General features: G+C 39.6%; 2 protein-coding genes across 7 annotated transcripts; one reads left to right on the plus strand and one right to left on the minus strand.

The window, feature by feature from the left end:
• Positions 1–63: 63 nt before the first annotated feature.
• tfdp1a (transcription factor Dp-1, a) lies at positions 64–10,382 on the minus strand. Of its 2 annotated transcripts, none has more exons than XM_044364855.1 (12): positions 10,222–10,382; positions 8,043–8,127; positions 7,749–7,815; positions 7,434–7,552; positions 6,176–6,297; positions 5,843–6,008; positions 5,538–5,684; positions 5,382–5,450; positions 4,601–4,752; positions 2,711–2,877; positions 1,371–1,449; positions 64–1,270 (listed from the first exon to the last, which is right to left on the minus strand). In XM_044364855.1, exons 2-12 carry the CDS (start codon positions 8,052–8,054, stop codon positions 1,132–1,134), a joined length of 1,239 nt encoding a protein of 412 aa, XP_044220790.1. In that variant the 5' UTR covers positions 8,055–8,127; positions 10,222–10,382; the 3' UTR covers positions 64–1,131. The 2 variants fall into 2 exon arrangements, with proteins under 2 accessions (XP_044220790.1, XP_044220792.1); XM_044364857.1 differs by lacking the exon at positions 10,222–10,382 and adding an exon at positions 8,942–9,046.
• On the plus strand, positions 9,711–21,552 carry dcun1d2a (DCN1, defective in cullin neddylation 1, domain containing 2a). Of its 5 annotated transcripts, XM_044364860.1 has the most exons (8): positions 9,715–9,809; positions 11,174–11,268; positions 17,432–17,648; positions 17,773–17,941; positions 18,248–18,378; positions 19,218–19,300; positions 19,961–20,057; positions 20,174–21,552. In XM_044364860.1, exons 3-8 carry the CDS (start codon positions 17,474–17,476, stop codon positions 20,251–20,253), a joined length of 735 nt encoding a protein of 244 aa, XP_044220795.1. In that variant the 5' UTR covers positions 9,715–9,809; positions 11,174–11,268; positions 17,432–17,473; the 3' UTR covers positions 20,254–21,552. The 5 variants fall into 5 exon arrangements, with proteins under 5 accessions (XP_044220794.1, XP_044220795.1, XP_044220797.1 ...); XM_044364859.1 differs by lacking the exon at positions 11,174–11,268 and having other exon boundaries at positions 9,711–9,809; XM_044364862.1 differs by lacking the exons at positions 9,715–9,809; positions 11,174–11,268 and adding an exon at positions 15,610–15,736.
• The last annotated feature ends 493 nt before the right edge of the window (positions 21,553–22,045 follow it).

The raw sequence follows: 22,045 nt of genomic DNA on the forward strand, positions 1-22,045 counted from the left end.
TATTGATTGTGTTTGATAGGTGACCCTCTTGTTTCAGCAACAAACTCACATAAACTATAGATCCAAACTTTTAAAACAATCTATATTTAATTTGAAAACTTATATTAGATTACAGAAAAGGTATTTGGAAGAGTCAGTACATGTGTTGCTCAGTTTTAAAAGGGAGATCTTTGAAGGGAATACACAAAGACCTATACAACCACACATTTGTTACATCAATTTTTGAAGGTCTAGTATCTTTACCACTGGCCTCTAAAGGATACTATAAGCTACAATCGTCAATAGGAGTCATATACGTAATTAACAAAGCTTATTTACCTATCAGGAGCCTGGGTTATGAAAGTCTTTACCTTGCTGGTGCCATTTTTTTTTTTGTAAACACTACCAAGGCGTTACAGGGCGGTGATCAAGAATTCCTCAACTCCAGAATACAAAAAAAACAAAAAAAAAACCTAGCAAACAAGATCAGGAAAGCAGCTGCCTACAGAACAGAAGGAAGCCAGCCCAACATAATGAGGGATAAACTATTTAAAATTATTGCCCAGAACACAAAACAAAAAGTATCAACACATGTGATGGAGCCCCATCCTAGGATGCCATGGCAACTGTATTAAGCCATTCAGAATTCATGGTGGTGTACAAACACAGCATGTTCAAGCAGACACTTTGGCCACCTTGGAACATTTGATCATCATCATCATCATCATGTCTGCCATATGTAATTGCAAAATAATAGGAATAACTATTCAAACAAGTACATTATACATTCTCCAACAGCAGTAGGTTTTATAGAGTTTTTTTTAGTGGGATGGCTTATTGAAAAGTGAATTAGACATACAAAGACTTCAGCTTTGAGGTCAGGCCACAGACTACAGTTCCCTTGGACGACACCTCCCCCAGAGCTGCGGTGCAGGTGCACGTGATTCAGGAGCAGAAAAAAAAAAAAAACTGGGGATAACACCCCAATTCTCTCAATATTCATCTACACCCCTGAGAAAAGCCAGACAGAAATACAGGCATGGGAAACAGGGGAAAAAGGTTGAAGTAGCACACACAGAAGGGGGACTAAATTCCCACGGTGAAAGGTGGTTTGAAGGACTGTGCTTGTTGGAGTGGCGAGGCGTAGACAGGCTAATCTTCATCGTCGTTCTCGTCGTACTCGTCCTCATCATCCTCATCCCCCATGTAAGACACTGGAGTCTCCACGCGAGACCCACTGTAGTGAGAGTCATTAGAGCTGGAGGCCATGGTGCCGTCGGTGCAACCATCACTACAGGAGGAGAGGAAGGGTGAATTTTATCGTTCAGAAAAGAAGTTGTGGACGACGACATGATGATGATGATAGATAGATAGAAGGGAAGGCTTCTCACCTGCTTGCAGGGTAACGGGCTCCATTAGCAGAGGATCCTCCAGTGATGTAGACATTACTGATGGGACCCTTTGCCATCTCTAGAAAAAGAGAAATTCTGGCCTGTGATTTCTGCATTTGTCGCTCTCTTATGCAGTCACACTACTGTTATGGTGAAAACTCACTCGCAGCCAACAAATTACGCAGCATCACCTGCAGCACTTCTAGCTCATCAGCGTGGGTGTGTGAAGCTAGTGAGTAACTTGCTCATTGGCAAACAATGTGTTAATAAACAACCTATGACATTCTTCAACTATTTGTGACTCCATGCCAAAAAGCACTTTGTTTTTGTTTGTCTATAATCGTTGAGGCATGGCACATTCAAATGAGGAATCCAAAAAATGCAAAAAAACAACTTCCACAGACATCCACAGCAGGTAATGACTCAACTTCCTGACCCATCACTGCATCATTTCTTATATTTGAGCCAGTCTTCTGAGCTATTGTAAGCAGCACCGGTCTAAAGTTTGGACACACTTTCTCATTCAAGTGAATGGGAAGTGAACTTTTTGTATAGTTTATCGATTAATTGTATTTGTATTGAAGTCACACCACTGATGACTTTATTGTCTTTATGATATCTGTGAAGTAGCTGCTGTAACACTGTAATATCCTTTTGGGATTAATAAAGTACTCTCGCTCTCTATCATTTTTTGGCAAATCACTGTACTGTGGAGCAGCAGAAGAAGGAGCCTACTTTGTTTGCAAGAAGTTTAAGTTTTTGAATTTTCAATCCCCCTTTTTTCACGTCCCTGGTGAGTCCTGTATCGTCTGAGATCCCACAATGCCAAGCAATTTGCTCATGTCCCATAGAAAAAGACTCAGGGCTTTGTGTTGTGCCCAGTGGGTAATCACAAAGCAGTTGACCATCATGTTACAGACTGTACGGAGCTACCAGTGTTATGAGAGTCAGCCAGAGACAGTTGAAATTAAATCTAAACAGCCAGCACTCAACTTAAAAGATTGTACATTCTTAAAAACGTGCTATATGTAAGAATAAGCCCGACCCGTCCTGTCTCATAATACCACTTTGTACCTCGAAAAGCGATAGAGTCACTGTAGCATCCAGTCTGCCCTCAGTCTAACATGTGAGAGTGAAGACGTAGCTCTGCCCTGAGCAACTGGCAGCAATGGTAGAGATTTTGAAGGCTAACTGTTGTAATCTAGGACCATTATTATGTCACTTCATTGAGTTTTTATATTTTTTTCCAGGTGAGAAAGCAACTGTTTAGATTCAGACTGACATATTTATGTAAATGTCTGAATATGAGCTCCAGGTAAACTAAGGGCTGCGACTCTCACCTATAACGTAGGGCTCCAGGGCTTTGGGCACCAGGCTACGTGCAACCTTCAGATCCTCTGGAGAACACTTTCCCACCTCCAAACCACAAGCCATGCCCATACGTTTCAGAACCTCGATGTCATCATGGATCTCAAACATGCTGTCAAAATTGAACAAATACTCGAACCTGCGAATGACAGAAAGAACAGGAAATATAAAAAGGGTGAATTATCAGTGATCTAACAGAACAAAATCTGAATTTCCCAATCTCACTTTTAAGTGGTTCAAGCTGTTCTGAATGAGTTTACGCTGCAAATACTAAAGAACCAAATGTTGGATTCTGTCGAATGCAGTGAATACATTCAACGTGTTTTAATGGAAAGCACTTAACAACAGAGTTATAATCTCACAGCCATCCTGTAAGCATCATCAGTGCTTACAGTGCTGACTGCTGCCATCAATCTTGAGTACTAACACCGAGACATGTACTGCAAAGTCTATTACAAACCACCGGAAGACACCAAGAAAGATTAGGAGAAGAATGAAAGAATAATTGTATTTGACCCCAAATGCTCCATTTTGAAATCAATAGACTTTGAGGGATGTGATCCCTCTTCAGTTGGCTGAGAAGGAAATGAACTACAAACTTTATGAGTTACTCTGAAACCACTCAAAATATCACAAGAACAGCATCTTTTTAAATAATCAAGTTTCAGAGGAAACAATGGATTCTTTAACTTCTCACTAATCATAGTGCATTAGAGCCTGACTGATACTGAATGTTTATGCTTTCATTTCTTGCTGCAATAATTAATGTTCAGCAAGGCCACTATGTTTTTGTTGTATATTACTCTATGACAGTTTAAATGTTCTCACTCATGCTAACGGGACTGCTCCTGGTTTTAATCCATGTCTGTGTATACAATCAAAGTCATGCAATAATAATAGCAAACTAAATGGTTGCACAGAATCTAATACAGCTGAGACTGCAACTTTGAGTACCAATATAGCAGATGACTAAGTGTCTGAAGTCTCAGACATCCCTTCCACATCCACAGTGTATCACTGTAGCAAAACTTTACTTCCTTCAGGACTGATTGCTTCCACAAGATGCATTCAAGTCATGCACCACAATCCCATGAGTAGCACACAATGCTTCTTAATACCCTTCTCTTAACATCTGTTTTCATAAATGGAACATGTGCTAGGAGAAGGAAATGGCATTAATTGCATGTCAGTGGGCTGTTCATGTTTTTTTTATTAAAAGTGCCAGGTGACCAGCTCAATTATGAGCATGTCATAATAAAAATCACCAAAGATGTATAAATTTCTTTTTTTTCTAGTGTTTTTTTAATATGTATGATTTTAAACTTTCATTACCAACAGAGGTTAACTTTGTATGAGAACATGACATATTTTTAACCCGTTCACAAGGTCTGGGTCTTCAAAGTCAGCTGCTAAACAGCTACATACTGAACATCTTGTCAAAAAACTGCATCTCTGTCTTTAACCCGTTCACCCTTACTAACTTAGTCTGCAAGATTTCCAAATTACTTTTTGATTACTTGCTAAGGACTGGAAAATTTTACCAGCAAATAATGCAATATTCTAAACAAATTTAATTTAGTCCATACAACTTTGTCATATGCCTGTGGCTGCTAACCCAAATGGCTAATGTGCCTGTAATCCTTGAATTCACACCTAGCTGTGGAGGAGAATGGTCAGTGAGATTATTGTACCTACAACATAGAAAGATAACATTGTTCGGTCATTTCACAAGTGCTCACGGCAGCATTCTTTCTCTCTTAATTTTTTCTAATTATCTCTCTTAAGACCAACAAAATACTTGACGGTAGTTTTACAACTTTTTGCTTAAAGAGCTGAAACTGAAGGCTAGGCCAATCACATACTTGTCATTGGAGATACTGCAGTCGATGACAGTTTTCTTGCTGGTGTTGACAATAATGAAGGGAAGGTGGATGATGGAGTTGGGAGGTGGAGGTCTGTTTGCCTGCTGCTCTGTCTGTCTGTTCCGCTGAACAAGGTTCTTAAAAGCTATTTGCTGTAAGATAAAATCAAAAGAAAGATGAAAACTTTGATCAAAGTACATAAATGTTCATTTTGGATTGATAACACACTCAATATTGCAAAATTATTTCAGCTACTCTCTGCGACATTCATTAGTGACACTTAAGCTGGATTTATGCTTCTGTCAGGTGTTACTGCAGTACCACTATAGATAAGTCCAGTGTGGGAATTGGTTTTAGAGTTAGGGTTAGGGTTAGGGTTAGGTAGAATTTCATCTGTTGGATGATGTAGCACCAGCATGACAATAACCGGATGTGTTGTGCTTTATCCAACTGTATTGTGCAATTATATAAACTAAGCAATCATGTTTGCATTACTCCATTTTCTTTGTGATATGGATTACAACAGGAGGGTCACCTTGTCTTGCTGAAGAATTGTCATGCAGTCATTAGTAGCCAAAGTAATGGTGTTTACATTCTTTGACTCACTATGATAAAAAGCAACAACTACTCTTGGCATGTATGCACAGTCACTTTTTAGAGGCGGTGCACATCAAATCCAGCAGAACTTACAACATATTTAGGGAGGCTACATGCATAGACTCCACAGCTGCACTGTAACCCCCCTAAAACACAAATATAAAATCACTCAACTCATTCCCACCTGTAGTATGAGTTCCTGAAGCTGTGACTGTTTCTGCTTAATCCTCTCCAGCCGCCTTTGTCTCTCCACCTACAAATGATATAAAGGAATAATGATTAACAGTGATAACAAAGGCAATGCAAACGAATGTTTCAACAATCTTCACTGTGTTTGTACCTCTAGGTTTTGGCACTCCTGTGCTGAGTTGGTGGGCAGGCCGATCCACTTGATTTCTTTCTTCTCTTTAGAGATAATGTTCATGGCCATGAGCACATTAAGTGCATCGTACACACGCCGCCGAATGTTCTTCTGGTCATACACGTGCTGAAATTGAAAATTGAAATTATTATCAAAAATGTCTAGGTTGTTAAAAGATAATTGTAAAATCTAGCATTATATATGCAACTTTTTCAAACATTTCCGTTAGGTGTTGTTTAGGTTTGCATCATTCTGAGAAAATGTCATGTAGCTGCAGCACTCACTGAGTCATTGGGTGACATGTGGTTGTCTGTAGAGCTGAATTCTGCGACCAGTTCATCTGCCACTTCATTGTAGGTGGTTACGCCTTTCTTCTGCACTTTCTCACACACTTTCATGGAGAAATGCCTCAAGCCCTTCCCATTCTTTTCTCCTTTCTTACCACGCTTTCTACAAACAGAGCACACCTCCTTAACATCAATCAAATTTTCATATCAACTACAATGGTATAACTACTTTCATGTTTTACATGAAATTACATCAATTGTGACATATGACAGAAACACTCCACAATAATATTCCAAGCATGTAAATTTTGGAGCTTTTTGCGGACTTACCCTGATGACCAAGGAGAGGCATCGGATGGTTGACTCTGAGTGAGGAACTGGGAACTGGGTGTATGTGGACTGTTTACCAATATGGTATTGGATACCGTAGGCCTCTGAGGTGTTCCAATCACCTTTAAAAGACAGAGCATGAGAGGAGAAAGAAAATAATATTCTGCACTGGCACTCATTTTGAGAGACTGTCGACATTACAAAATGATGAAGGTTTACTTTTTCTAAAAAATACATTAGGTTTTACTTTAAAAAATAAGATGACATCTAGATGGAAAGTAAGGACTGGGGCTAGCTCGCTTTAGTCTTCTCAGGAAGTGCATCCTCTGCTGAGCTCTGGTGGTGTTAAGGGAAGGTCATTGATGATGTGCACACCAAAGAATTTGTGTTTTTGACCCTCTCCGCTGCAAAACCTGTTAATGTAAGGTTGTGTGCTGTTGCCTCTTGTCTTCCTGAAGCCCAGAACAGACAGACAAGTTGTTCCCTTTGACACCAAACTTTTTTGTTGTAAGCTAAAGCCTATTTTGTTGTTACACACAGGTAGAATTACTGTTTAGTCTTTTGAATTTGTTTGACCATTTGTTGAATAATGACAGGAGGAGCTGAGGAAGCAAAGTTTAGAGACACAATTATGTAATTTAATTTATGATTCAACTAATTTGCTTTTTATTCTAATTATTAATTTCTCAAATACTGGCCAACATATTTGGATTGTGCTGCAAAAATAGCCAATGACAATTGTTTAAAAAAAGTTTTCATGGAGGAAGAACCTGTATTGCATGTTAGAAATTTTTATTGAATAATCAGTTTTTGGTCATTGACGTAGACGATTATCAATGAAGGAAAAAGCTTGAAATTTGCATCTGTAGTGATAATGTGATGCATCTAGGAGATACATAATCAATTGCTTCACTAAGGTGATATCTAAGCTGATTCCCGTTATGTATACATTCCATGTATATAATGGGATGATGGGTGTAATCCTGCTGACTGTAGAGTTGATAAGCTTAGGATCAACTGCCTCCACCTACCCTCCGCCCGGTCACCTCACAATGATAATGGAGGGGCTTACACAACAGTAAGACACAGCAGAGAAACCCAGCAAGCACAAATGCATCTGCGGGTCACTGACAATTAAGAGAGCTGATTTTTTTATATTTGAGAGGTTCTAAGCTGTCAGACAAGTGTGGTTGAAAAAGCACAAAAGTCAGACAATATAAGACGATACAATGTGGCAGTGGCTTGGACCATCACTCACCATGTGTGGCACATGCATGTGTGCAGCAACGTTCACATTGGATGGCCCAAGGGTTTTGGGTAGTAGCTGTTTGGCCACAGGGGCAGCTGTAGGCTGGACAGTAACCAAAGACAGGACACCTGATAGAAGACATGAGACCAGTAATGAGTAGAGCTCTTGATTGAATCTCCATTGCCCCCTATTGTCCACCTTCCAACATATAGGCCTACACCTGAACAAACATTCCTCTGTGTGACTGGATATCAATTAAAGTAGCCTGTATGTAAAATAAACAAAATACTATGCAGTATAAAGGTATTTACTAATGACTTATACCTTTACTGGGGCTCAGATTCTGATCGATGAAAACCTTCAGCTCTCCATTTGTTTCAATCAGACCAGCCTATGGAGGACAAGAACAAAATGACAACATTAAAGACATTACCTGAGGCCATTTAAACTTAAACAATAAGAGTACAGAAGAAAAAAAATGAAGCTACAAAGAAGATTTAAAACACACTTTGACAACTTAAGAGACATGCCATCATCTTAAGTCAGCTACGTGCCAGCAAGGTGGCACACAAACTACACTATCATTTTCCAGTAAAAGTCCTGTATATAGTTACTTACATCTTTAGCCATGATCCCAAAGGACCGGGGAAGTTGAGCTTCAGTTTAAAAAGAAAATTTTCTTCTATTTGTCACTATTCAGACCCTGAAACACAGAAAGGTGGCAAATGATTAAACAGTGACAGTAGCAAGTTCAGTTTGAACTAAAACCTTTTTCTCCACATTATTTCCTGAGCTTAAGTATCTTTGACACAGTTTCTGGTGTGAAATTGATCTAAACTTCTGTCTTAAGTGAGGCCCATCTAAACTGATGACAAGCACACTGTACAAAGCTGCATCACAAACGTTAGCTTGACTTGCCGGGTACTCTTCTTACAGGTCAAAATTGACGCAAAATGTATCTAGAACGATCAATCTCCTACTTGTGAGCCTTTGAGGGGCATCTCTGAATACACTGTGGATGCAAAAAACCATATTAACGCATCCCTTGGTGCACACAACTTTTACTACGCTAAGTGTGCACAAGGCCTACTTCAGGTACCGAGCACGTCCGGAGGAGAGGCATTGTCGAACTTCTGCTACAGGTCACGCAAACATGCTAACTTTATCAAACCCACGCAAAACTATTAATGTGACAAAGTAATAGTACCGTATGGTTACCGATATACATGCTGCATTCGACAGTAACAGCATCCATTTCATACGACGATAGCAATGAACAATCTTTTGTTGAATGCAGCTAGCTAACTGTTAGCACCAACAGTTAGATTCAGGCTTACTGAGCGTTAGCAAGCTAGTTCGCTAATGCACGTTTTGAAAAGGATTCAAGAGAAAAATTAAGCGATTATTTGTTCCGTATTGTAGATTTCCAGCCAAAGTTGACTGAGAATTTACATTTGAGAGACGTGTGTGCATTTCGCACGGTAGGATAAGTTAATATAGAGATTATGTGCACTTACGAGTGCACTGTGCTGCTTCTTCGACGGCTGTTGTTGTTGGCATTTGAGAATGGAGGAAGAGGAGGTCTAAATCCATACCAAACAGGAAACAAACTAAGCAATGTCGAACTACTTTTCAACTATTTTGTAGTTAATTTCAGCGATAAATAATTTACTGATGTTGAGTATTGAACTATTGAGTTTGTTTTCCTTTCAGTTTCTGTCTGTTGGCGTTTTACAGTAAGATATGGGAGGATTGTGCCTGTTGGTCGAGTACGGAGGCTGTGTACAAAATGCTCATTTTCGATTCAAAAAACGAACACATAGTGACTGACTTATTTTAAAAAAAAATAAAGCAAATAAGTTAATCAATTAGTAACAAGAGAATGAATTCATTAAGACTGAAAGGGCAGCGATATATTTAAAATTCACAGTCCCAAATAATTCGCCACAACTTCTGAGTTTACTCGTTGTTGTTGATTCATTGTGGTTTATTGACTTCGTTGTCAAACACTTGTCACCTCCGCACCAACCAACAGCACACATAACAGTGTTTTTGTTTTGTTGCAAAAGTTACATTCAGGGACTCATAAAACCTTATTTATTATAACGTATTACAGCACTTAACTAGCTAACTAGCCTAACGCTAATCTCTTTTTGTATAAAATATATCGCGTAGGACTAATTTAGGCCATTTAACGTTGCGTTTCAGGTGTGGTTGTTCACCTTTGCACATAACGTACGTTGGTTTTTACGACGTTTCAGGACACGGACGTTGATGTAACGTTACGCTCTGAAAAACATACCGTTACATTCCAATCAAGCTGATAACCGTTAATGTCAGCCGCTAACCGCTGAGTTAGACTAACCAATATTTTGCAACACAAGGGTAAGTTAACGACTTGTCTGAAGCTAATGTAACCTTAACATAGTGCACAGTGAAGACTAGTACTAGTGTTAGCACTAATAGTTTAGCAATGCGTAACGTTACTGGTTATTTTAGCAACGAGCTAACTCGCGGTTACGGTTGAAAAGCCGGGACCACCGGCGCTTTGTTAGCCAAGTGGCGTCACGCTAGCTCGTAGCTAGCGGACAAGCTAAATCCACAGCTGTCACCGACAACACTGTCAGAGTTAACCTAGCTGCAGTTTTAACGTGGTTAGCGCTGTGTCTATTAACTAGTTAAATAATTTTCAAGCCCTCCTTTTAACACGGTAATGTGTAAAAACTCATATCCAACGTCAATAACTGTTTTGAGGCTGCAAATATAAGCGAATCGCGACTTGATAAATGCAGCTTACCGGTGCACTTCACAAGTTAGCAAGTTGTGTGTTAGCCTTTTCTATCCACTCTCTGCTAGCCTCTCTGCAGCAGCGCGTCTCACAATCTGATCTTGGCGGTGTCTCGCTTTAGCGGCATCTGATTGGACAGCATCTTCTTCTTCTTCCTCTTCTTCTTGCGTTACAGCGATTAGCATCCATTTTATTGGCGCATTACCGCAACCTTCTGCTCCGGAGTGTGGATCAGATAATAGGCTTGCAACCTAAATCTAAATCTTAAAAAAATAACGCTTCACACACACAGTCGTGTTTCCATCACTTCAGAGGACATCACATTGACTTACATTCATTTCCTTGAGACTTATCCTAACCCTAACCATAACCACCACATGCCTAACCCTAACCTGACCTTAACATAACCCTAAACTAGCCCTAACTTTAAACCAATTCTTCACCCTAAAATGATTTATTTTACTTTAAGGAGACTTGCTTTCCGTTCCCTTAAGGGAGGCAAGTCAAGTCAAGTAAACAGATTTACATTCCCACAACGTGAGGAATACCTGGACCACACACACACACACACACACCCTAAACTACATTTTATCCTCCATGTTTTACAACCCAGTCCTACTATAAAAATCTCTATCAATGTCAACCACCCTAGCACCCTATCCCTGCTTATCCATCATAAAAAAAAAAAAACTGTATCCATAAAGAAAGCTAACAGTACCCTGACCTGTGCTCTTTTTTCCTGCACCCTATCCCTCAGATTATTCCTCATCATCTCTCTCTGTGTTCCATACACCCTATAACTCAGAACTACATGCTCGCCGGACTCCTCTTGTTGATATCCCTCACACAAGCCTGTCTGGTGTTTCTCTACTATTTTCAGTGTTTTGTTTAATGCACAGTGCCCCAACCTTAACCTTGTCGACACAGTTTCCTCTCTCATGTGTCCTCTACCTAACCCTAGTGATTGGACAGCATCGATGAGATAAAAGCAAAGCAGTCAAAGTAGTTTATGCCCACAACCCAATTCAACGCAATTCAAGACAGTTCTGACTGCAGGTAAGTGTTGGTTATATTAGAATCTAATCACTTCAGCACTCAGCTACATTTGGGAGGTGGTCAGGGATATATGTGAACGCTGCCTGACTGCATTAAAGCACTGCTTTGTTAGTTTTGGAATGTGAGTGTAACATGACAAAACCAGCTCTGCCAGATAATGAGGAGGATAAAAGTACTAAAAGGCCACCATTATTATACAGTATTGTTCTGGGAATAATAAGTGTAATGGCCTCAAGAGTTTACCTACTATAACTACACCCTTTTTTTTTTGGTTTTGAAGGATGATTGTAGTTCTCCTTAAACCATCGAGTTGGATGATAACATTTACAGAAAACATAAATCAGTTGAATGAATAAATAATTAATAAAAATAAAAAGAAGAGCATAAACTTGCACACTTCAATTGTTGCCTGTAGTCAAACAATTCTTAGGGGTGTTGGGGTTGCGCTGAAGAAAATTGGGACTCATAACCTTTAATTTTCTAAAATGTGCAGCCAAGTGTGAATGTGTAATTTTTCTCTGTCACAGTTTACTACAGATTAAATCTAATGGATTGCAAACTTCAAACACATGCAGATAGTTCAGATGCATTTGAGACACTTCTAATGTCGTGTGTGAACTGCAGTCCATCTCAGCTGGATCTAGATACAGAACAGATACATAGCAGTCGGTCTGAAGGGTCAGGGTCAAAGGTGAAGAGAGCACAAAGCAATACCCTCTTACCCCTGATATGTACAATAGCATCTGTGAAGCTTTCTACACCAAACACTCATCACCTAACAATGTCTCAGATCCCTAAATCAAGCTAAATGATGCATTTAAGCCTCCATGTTCAAATGCTGCTCCACACCACTTCTCTCCTAAATCTCCAATGTCCAACTCCAAGTCACACTGATGAGTCAAAGCAGAAGACCTGCATCTTCAGCTGAGCTTAAATCAGTAACCACCAAATTATCTGATAATCGTTTATGTATTTTAATACAGAATCGTGTGACACAGGTGGGGGCATTTGTGACTATCCATGTAAACGATTGTCACTTTTTATCACATCAAATTCACTGTCCCTATCAGTTCAGATGTTGACACCCACGTCTTCCACTGATCTTCTCTGGTCCTCAGTCATACCCAAAGCTTCAAGAAAAACTATGGAGAAACATTCCTACAAACATACCAATCAAAAATCAACCTCCTTCTATCATGATAATGTATTGAATACCCAGTTTTAGTAGTTGTATACACACTCAGTTGCCAGTTTACTGGGTACACTTAGCTAAACTAGTGGAGTCTAACACAACTATCTGCAATAAATTCTACTATAATTATGGGTTTTCATGTAATCATGTAAAAAAAAAAGGGAAGCTGTAGTTTGTGGCGCTGATGAATGGTATTGTGTTATGGGGGGTGTTTCTAATATTCAGTCTACCATCATTGATATAAAGACTCAGTTCAAGCCAATGCAATCCAACAACACAGCATATTGTTACATTCAAAGTAGAGCCCATGAATGTGTTTCACAACTGACATGAATGACAGTTTCTACTCTACAGCATTATAAAGATCACTTACCTGCTGCATCCTGTGAGTGAGCGAGCCTAAAGTGAGTCTATTCAACTCAGACTGCCATTCAGACCTTTTTCACTGTAAAACAAAAAAAAAAGGAAGGCTGACATGCACAGATACTCTATCAGCAACAGTGCTGTGTGTGCTATTCACACTTGTTGAAGGGTGGATTCATTTTTACACAAGATAAAACTCAGCTGACCCTCACCCTCCTGTCAGTCCAGCTAACTCTGATACTTTATTTTTTACTGTAAGATGAGCTCCTATGTTGTTTCTCATATTGCATAATATGAGGACTCAGATTCTTAATTATCAACCAAAGTTCACAAAATAGTAGAGACAGAATGTGATTAAAGACTTCTTTGATTTAATACATTTAAAGGTTAAAAAGCCATCTAGTACAACACAAAATACATAATACTGTACTATACAATACATAACTATATCTCATAGCATATATTTATTAATATACTCTTTTATATAGTTTATAAGGAAAAGAATTGTCTTGAACAAATTGATAAAAAAAAACAAAAAATAAAAACATGTTTAACATAATACTATATGATACAACACTGTTAAACACTGTAATGGCAAAGGTAAGAACCAGAATTTTGTTTTGGTCTGACAGTTTCAAATTCTTGGTATTTGAGATATATTTTAGTAAAGAACTTGGTGCTCATGTCTTTATACAGGCTGCAGTGTAGCAAAAAGTATTGCTCTTGTTGATAGAACTGAAAAAGTTCCTTTTCTCTGCAGATTTGTCTGTGTCGACCGATCTCAATGGCCGAGTTGTGATCACTCCGTTGCTGCTCATGGTGCCCAGATGATCTGCCACTCAAACAAATTTCAATGTGTAGAGTTTCAATCAGGATGTCAGATGCCCCCCACTTTGCTACCATTTAACAAAATTGCTTCAATTATAGATGTATATATTTCTAGTCAGTTTTGGGTTATACAGTATAGTATGAATGTCATGTAATTTTTTATGGCATAGAAAGTCTTTCCTCTTTGTCTTATGTGAAAGGGAAAGCAGAGAGTATCTGTTTGTCTAGACTTTTTTATCTTCCACATGGCTATTCGGTCTGTGACGAGCCTGAGTGCGTGTATTGTGTATTTATTGACTGTCACTGTTTTTATATCCCCTTGCTTGGCTGTCTGGTATGTGTGGGAGGATGGGAGTGGGTTTCTCTGTGAGGGAAAAATTGCCCACATGGCTCACAGGCATAAGAGACTGCAGAGTGATAAGCTGGTGCACCCATAGTTATTGTGTAAGTGCTTAGTCTCTGTGCATGTCAGAGCTGAATGTGAATACAGTTTTTACAGTACATTCTGGCGTCACACCAGCTGAGTCACAGCCCATCAACCACTGCAGGCTGAAACCCCACATTTTCAGACTTCACCTTAACACCCCATGCTAGCATTTATTTGCCACTCATTTCTAAAAGAGAAAAAAGACCTCTAAGTACTTGCACTATAGTGCTTAACATGCTTTTAGCATGGCCAGATTAACCTGCCTCGGGCCCCAAGCTGCTAGGCCCCTATTAACCCCCTGTTCTTGCCACTCTTTCTGCAATGTGTGCACTCTATGCTCGAATACTGCCTAGCCTGGGTTTCCTGTGTGGTAATTTGATTGAACGCATTATTCAATCATAACAGAAACAAGATTTGACACAGGGACTCACTTCAAGGCAGGATCTCAAGATTAGGTACTTAAAAGACAAGTTCACAGTTTTTCAAGTTTGTCTTAAAACAACAGTCAGGTGCCCAAATGAAATAAGTTTTTCATGCCATAATCATTCCTGATGTTCATACCAGCCATCGTAACACACTTACAATGCAAGTGATGGGGGACAAAATCCACAAGCCTCCTTCTGCAAAGATGTATTTAAAAGTTTATCTGAAGCTAATGTGAAGCTTCAGCTGTTAGAATGAGTCAAATCAAGTAGATATATTTCAACATTACAGTCTTTTTAGTGCCAAAGTCCTTCTTTTTGTTACTTTACTTCCACCGCAGCTCAACAGGGAAACACTGTCCGAGGAAACACAAAGAGGCAATTTTATGCTAAAAAGACTGTAAATGTGGCAGATATCTACTTGATAAGACTAACTCAGACTGCTGAAGTCTCATATAAGATTCAGATAAACTTTTAAATGCATTTTTACCTAAAGTGACTGTGTGGACACACTGTGAATTTTGGCCTCCTTCACTTACATTGAAAGCACATTTGAAGGGGATCTTTTAATAGCCAGTATGAACAGGAGGAATGATTCAGTGTTTATATGGACACCTGACTGTTGTTTGAAGACACACTTGAAAAACTGTGAACCTTTCCTTTAATTCTTCAAGTCTTTATTGTGTAATATTGTGCTGTTGTGGTTCACATTCCCAAACAAATTGCATTAGCGAAATGAATGAAATGTAATGTCAACCTTCATATTATTATTATTATTATTATTATTATTATTATTATTATTATTATTATTATTATTATTATTATTACTATTATGACAATGTGTGACGTGTAGTGGGGAAGTGACGAATTACAACAGATGCACTGTTTTAATGGTTTGTGCGAGCGCGCGCGTGTGTGTGTGTGTCTGTGTATTGTGTTGGCAGTAGTATGTGAGTGTTTATCAGACTGTGTGTTTAGAGGTGAAGGTTGCAGTTCTGTTTATTAACAGCTATTTTCTGTGGTTTACATGTCATAACAAAGTCATGTAAGACTTCGTTGCTGTCGCTTTCTCTCACACACATACACAATGACTAATTTTAGGGCATAAAAGTGGGGGGAAAAGTAGTAGCGACTGCAAACTGCAAACCTTTATCTTTCTGGCCGACTACTTCCGCGCAGGCGCACAATGAGCGGCAGTCGGGCTACCAAACTGGTCAAACAGCGGGTGTGAAAATGGTAGGTAACCAAAATAAACACAAACCCAGGCACTGGTTTTGGTGCCGTGGCGGCTTACATTTATGCCTATTGTCGCATTACTAAAAGTTAGTGCTGTGTCGCGTTTTGGCAAGCTTGCAGCGATCAGTTACTGGTGTTCGCTGCTGTTTCAGGGAAGGTCAGTTGATATTTTGAGAGCAGCTAGCTAGCTAGTTACATGTCCCTTTTTGGCAGTATGGTAACTTCGGCTGTGAGTAGGTCAGCCGTTGAACCTCAAAGACAGACACCGAGTGAAATCCTGACACACCTATACCCATACTGACAGTCTGTTCCCGTGATATTATCCCCTTTGTTAATGTCAGTGAGACATTCTGGCTAATTTAGCTATCGTTAGCCAGCAGAAGTTACTAGCGTTAGCTGGTGGTATGTAGACAATGCTAACCTAACGTTACCCATCTGGACGCACAATAATCTGCTCTGTGTGGACCGTAGCCAGTGCACACGTTTGACTTCGTGTGGTTGTAATCGCACCGGTTTTTGAAGTCTCTTGCAGGTTGGTGAACTCACAGAGTTAATAGTCTCCTGTTTCAGGAAATGCTGCTGCTCAGTGAAGTGCAAGTGCTCAGATAGCTGGTGTGAGGAGATGGCATGGTGGTTTCTCTGCAGGGGCAGTCAGAGCAGGGGGTTATTTCAGAATAATAATAACTAACGATTAGTTTAATTCTCATTAATCTACTGGTTATTCACTTGATTCATCTTTGATCTAAATATATCAGAAGTTTCCCAGAGCTAAAGACGACGTCTTCTAATTGTTTGTCTGTGCAACCAACAGTCAAAAAGTCAAAGATATTCAGTTTACCATCATACAAGACCATGAAAATCAGCATTTGAGCAGCTGGAGTTAGTAGACAGTTTGCATGTTTGCTTTAAAAATGACTTGGACAGTCAGTTGATTATCAGACTTCTCTGGCAAATGACCAACTGGGTTATTGAGTAATCATTTCAGCTCTAATATCAATAATAGTGTTAAGAGACCAGATACTATAATAAAGCCAATTTAATGATACAATATTCAGAACATACTTGCTGAGTGAAATGTACACTGCTTCTGCTTCAAACTGATTTTTTAAAAAAAGGTTTGTGTTAACTAATCATATGAAAGTATTAATTTCCATTCCCTAAAATATAAAACATTACTACTGAGGTATTCAATATTATGTCATTCAATTTTTTATTATTTTTTTTTAAATATTGCCAACTATTCCTGACAGGGTGCTTGTGTTACACTCCAGACTTGCTGCACCTCTAGGTCCTGGTGCTGGCATCCCATTTCCCTACTCATGTTACATCTATGACTGTAGTTATCTGAGGGGCCCTCCGGGGTACATCATGTGCTTTGAGAATCCACAACATCCCCCTTCAGAAAAGCCCATGTTGCCTTTGGACAGGACATAATCACCACGCCAGCTTCTTGGCTCACCTCCTATGATGTGTGTTTGTCGGTGTGACAGACTAACCTTTTGAAACATGTGTCTGAGTGTCTCTGGGTGTCTCCCAGTCTTTCTCGTCCTCTTCTCCGTTGCCTGAATGCCTGTAGATGTGTGTATCTCGCTGTGTGTGCTTCTCTGTGTCTCGCTTTGTGTTTGCGTGTTGTTGTCTGTACTCTCTGGTCTGGTCACACCCGTGCCTGACTTCCCCTGTCCTGTACTTGCGCAGCATAAGCTGAAGTCTTCGCAGAGGGATAAGGTACGGCAGTTCATGTCCTTCACACAGGCTGGGGAGAAGACAGCTGTGTACTGCCTCACACAGAATGACTGGAAACTAGAAGTGGCCACCGACAACTACTTTCAAAACCCAGAACTCTACTGTAAGGAATCCATGAAAACTTCAGTTGACCGGAAAAAGCTAGAGCAGCTCTACAATCGCTACAAAGGTAAGTGTTTTACTCTGTAACTTAAATATGTACTGGGGTAGATTTGTTCCAAAAAGGACTGTATTCCTAAAAACTTATAGACACCACTTGTTTGCAGAAAGTGTGTTTTTTTCCCTTCTGATAGATCCTCAGGATGAGAATAAGATCGGTATTGATGGGATCCAGCAGTTTTGTGATGACCTCTCGCTGGATCCAGCCAGCATCACCGTGCTGGTTGTTGCGTGGAAGTTTCGTGCCGCCACACAGTGCGAGTTCACCAAGAAGGAGTTTCTGGATGGAATGACAGAGCTGGGGTGAGTGTCGACATCAACAGACACACTCAGAAGTGGGACATAAACACTGTGCCTGAAGTATCTTCGCATGGTGGTTCTCTTAGTGCAGCCCCGGGGAGGGAAGGTTTTCTATTTATAGACCCTCTCAACCACAGCTTGAGTATTCTGTGTCTTCGTGGAATGTCTCAATGGAGGAGCCGCAGTGTGTTTTGAGGGTTATTTATCATCAGCATCAACACTATCATGTACTAACTGTCCGAGGTGTCTGTGTGTGATCATTTAGAGTTTGTTTGTTTACATTTTTTCTGAAATTGTCTCTCTTTGTAGGTGCGACAGCCCAGAGAAACTGAAGGCCCTTTTGCCAAGACTAGAGCAGGAGCTCAAAGATAGCGGGAAATTCAAGGACTTCTACCAGTTCACCTTTAACTTTGCCAAAAATCCTGGACAGAAGGGTTTAGGTAAGAAGAGTGACAGTCAGATGAATTTGATGAATGATATCACTAAATTGCAAACAGTTGAATGCAAAGCACTTTTCAGACATGAAATACGTAACATTTCTGGCTTCATCAAGTTGGTAAAGTGATGTCTTTATGTCATTCAGACATTGGTGACTTTTAGTTAATGTTCATTAAGGCTTCACTGAGCCGTGACAGGATATTTACGGAGAGAGAAAATGCTTGTGAGATATTTGGCACCTGGTGCACAAGAGGGTGCAGAGAGAAAGAGAGCACAGTGAGTTAAAAATGTAGTTAAAAAGCAAGGTATCACTGATAGATTTAAAACTTCTTTTGCTGTTGAAGCCTTAATTGACGACCATCGTGAGCATGAGGAACTCGGCACTGCTCCTCACAGTGAATCCACTAACACCACTGCCAATGTCATCATTAAATGTTATTGGAGAGCAAATTCTGCTGCCTGTTTTATAAGTCCGATATGAACAATCATTGGATGACAGGACGTTTCCACTCTCCTATTGATCAGATATGAGAAGATTGATCTCCTTAACACCTTAAAATTGCCTTTCACAGTGTTTCCTAGTTTATTAAACCAATTCATTTATTACAATGATGTTAGAAGGCAAAAGGACGCGACGTGTGCACTCCTCTCACTGTGCATGTGTCACCTTGTGCTGCAGCACATGTCTGACCCAGTAAGATTGCTGTCCTGACTTTTTTGTAAAAGTGACCAGGGTGCTTATTCCGACATGAGACCAACATGTTAAAGTGCAGTGAGATTAAAGTAAAGGGGGACATTTCTGAAAGGGGTTTATGTGTTGTGTTTTTTTTTGTCTTTGCAGACTTGGAGATGGCTGTAGCCTACTGGAACCTGGTTCTGTCAGGACGATTTAAGTTCCTTGATCTTTGGAATAGATTCCTTTTGGTGAGTCAAAAAAGTGAAATTAGGGAAGCACCGATCAAATATGTCAGATTGGTATCACACCAACACTGTCTGGGAATCCACCATGACGTGACCGATCCACATTAAGCACAAAGTTTCTTTGTCAATGTCAGTATGAAAATTTCTGTGTTTTTGCTTTTATATTCACTGAGTCGCTGGGTTTTTCGGGCAGATCCATAAAATGACGGCAATGAGTTCCACACAGTAAGCTGTACAGGTTTTAAATTTGGGGGAAAAAAGAAAGCACTGATATCGGATCGGTACTCCATAATCCCACATATCATGAGTTGAGGTATTAGAATCTATATCAGAAGACAAAACGTTGTAACGGTGCATCCCTCATTGAAATCCATGTGGCCCGGAGATGTGGAACTTGTGCCAAGGATGGAAAAAGGTGTGCTGGCTTTCATAACACCTCTCTGGGGGGGCAGTGAGTGAAACCAGGTGGCGTTTGTTTGGAATGAAAACCTGCACATTCTCAGACCTCCAGAACACATGCTGGCATCATCAGTGATTAACTGTCGTGTTATGGCAAAAACTGTCAACACATCTCGGTTATAGATATGAGTAAATTTGAAACCAAGATGTGTGAAATCATGTATATACTGTACTTTTATGTTCACCAGCACTTGTCTATTTCAGGAACACCATAAACGATCCATCCCAAAAGACACGTGGAACCTATTGTTGGACTTTGGTAACATGATTGCAGACGACATGTCAAACTACGATGAGGAAGGTGAGTTGTAAAATTCCTTCTGATTCAGCATTGATCCATTTGCTTTCAGGTTAATGCAGTGAATATGGAATTTAAATCACCGTGATACTAATGATTTCTTGGTGTTTATTTCTCAGGAGCATGGCCAGTCCTTATAGATGATTTTGTGGAATTCGCTCGACCGATTGTAACAGGATCAAAACGTAAAACTCTCTAAATCAAACCCCAACTCTGGAAAACCAGAACGTTGTTTCTTTTACAGTGACTTCATAGTTTTTTTTAAGACTTGTACAAAAAAAAAAGTGAAAATCGTAGACTTCAGAGAGAAAACAGAAGCACTCGAAACTGTCAGGAAACCACCTTTCAGGGAGCTGAGTACAAACTACGAGAAGAAGAACTGGCCACATTTCTGTCCTCATGAGACTGAGGCGTTATATGGACATTGCCAGATCCACCTCTGTCTCTCCTGTTGGATTCTCAGCATCCTGGACGCCCCTCTGGTCTGCCCCAGGAGCGCTGCCTGTGGAGACGGACACAGCACTGAGAGGAGGTTCACTGGCTGTGTGTACTCTAAAGAGACTGGAGAGGGAAAGCTGTGTGTTTTTAAGATTCTTCCTAGTTGGCTTTGTTTTGTTATATGAAGCTCTGAGTGACTGTGCAAAGTTCCCATGTCTTACTCTAACTTTGGGACAGAGTGCTCACTACACCAGCACCAACAGAACTGTTGCAGTTTTACTGTACATACTGTATCTATTGGGACAGTTTACAAAGAGAGCTATATGAAGAATAATATAAATATGTTCAATTTATAAATGCAAAAGATGATTCTTTTATGTACAGTCAATGCTAAGATCTCTAACGGGATGCCTCAATATCGTGGATGATATGCTGTTGGTATAATTGTTAGGTGGATCTGTCAAGTAATGGAGTTGTGAGCTTCTCATCGAAAGCATGTTTAACACATTTTATTTCACCTCGGGCTGGTTTCAAAAATTAATTTTCACTAAAGTAAAGGCGATGTTTTAATTTAGTTCTTGGTACCTGTCAGGATAAATCTCAGTCGACAGTGTGTCTTGAATCCTAAATGTCCACAGTACCACAATTTTGCTTTCAAAGGATAATTTCCTTTTAAGTGTCAAGGAAAGAGTTTTGTTTTTTATCAGTCGATCCCTCTGAGACATTAGTGAGGCTAAAGTGACTATTCAGCAGCATTTAAGAGTTAAAGTTAAGAAATTACAGGCCCTTAGGATTGCATGGCACATATCTGTATGTTACATCAGCGCGAAGCCCCTTAGTTCAGAAGCCAGGACACTAAAGAGGGCAACGACAAGACGACAACGTAAGCCTTAAGAATAAATACCTGTCTGTTCAATATTTATGTTTCTGTTCAAGCCCATCTGTTCAGTGTTACTGAAGGTAGTGAAAATTAGAATATATTGTTGATACATCATGTAAGTAGCCTAAGTATATTGTTCATTTAAGAAAGATGAATAAAGCATGAGTTTTTCCATAATCATACATGTATTTAGCTCTTTTGTTATTGATAAGATAGACAATGGGCATATTTTATATCACATGCATACAGTACATACATGCAGCTGCTTAGACAAGAGTGTGTTTCTTTTAGCAGAATTATAATGATAGCCAGACAAGTTAATGTGACTCTGTGAAACAAAGCTTTAATGTTACGTTTTTCTGAATATGATCCAGTCCTCCATGTTGTTGGTTGTTAATAATAAATAAGATTTAACAAGGTTTTTTTTTTTTTTTTATAGGACTTGGGAATAGTAACTGGGCCCATTTGATAATGATGCTTTGTGGGGAAAAAACATTGAGTTAGCTACACATTGTTCATTGTGTCTTCATTATTTCTCTGTTTGCAATTTTACTGTGTAACACATCAGCAGTATTAGATCAGGATTTCCGTAGCACTCAGAATGATGGTACAGTCATAAAGTTTGTCATTGCTGTTTTTTATTCCATGAGAAACTCAAAGCCAAATGACTTTG

The sequence above is a fragment of the Thunnus albacares genome, chromosome 11 (assembly GCF_914725855.1).
Source record: "Thunnus albacares chromosome 11, fThuAlb1.1, whole genome shotgun sequence".
Lineage (NCBI taxonomy): Eukaryota > Metazoa > Chordata > Actinopteri > Scombriformes > Scombridae > Thunnus > Thunnus albacares.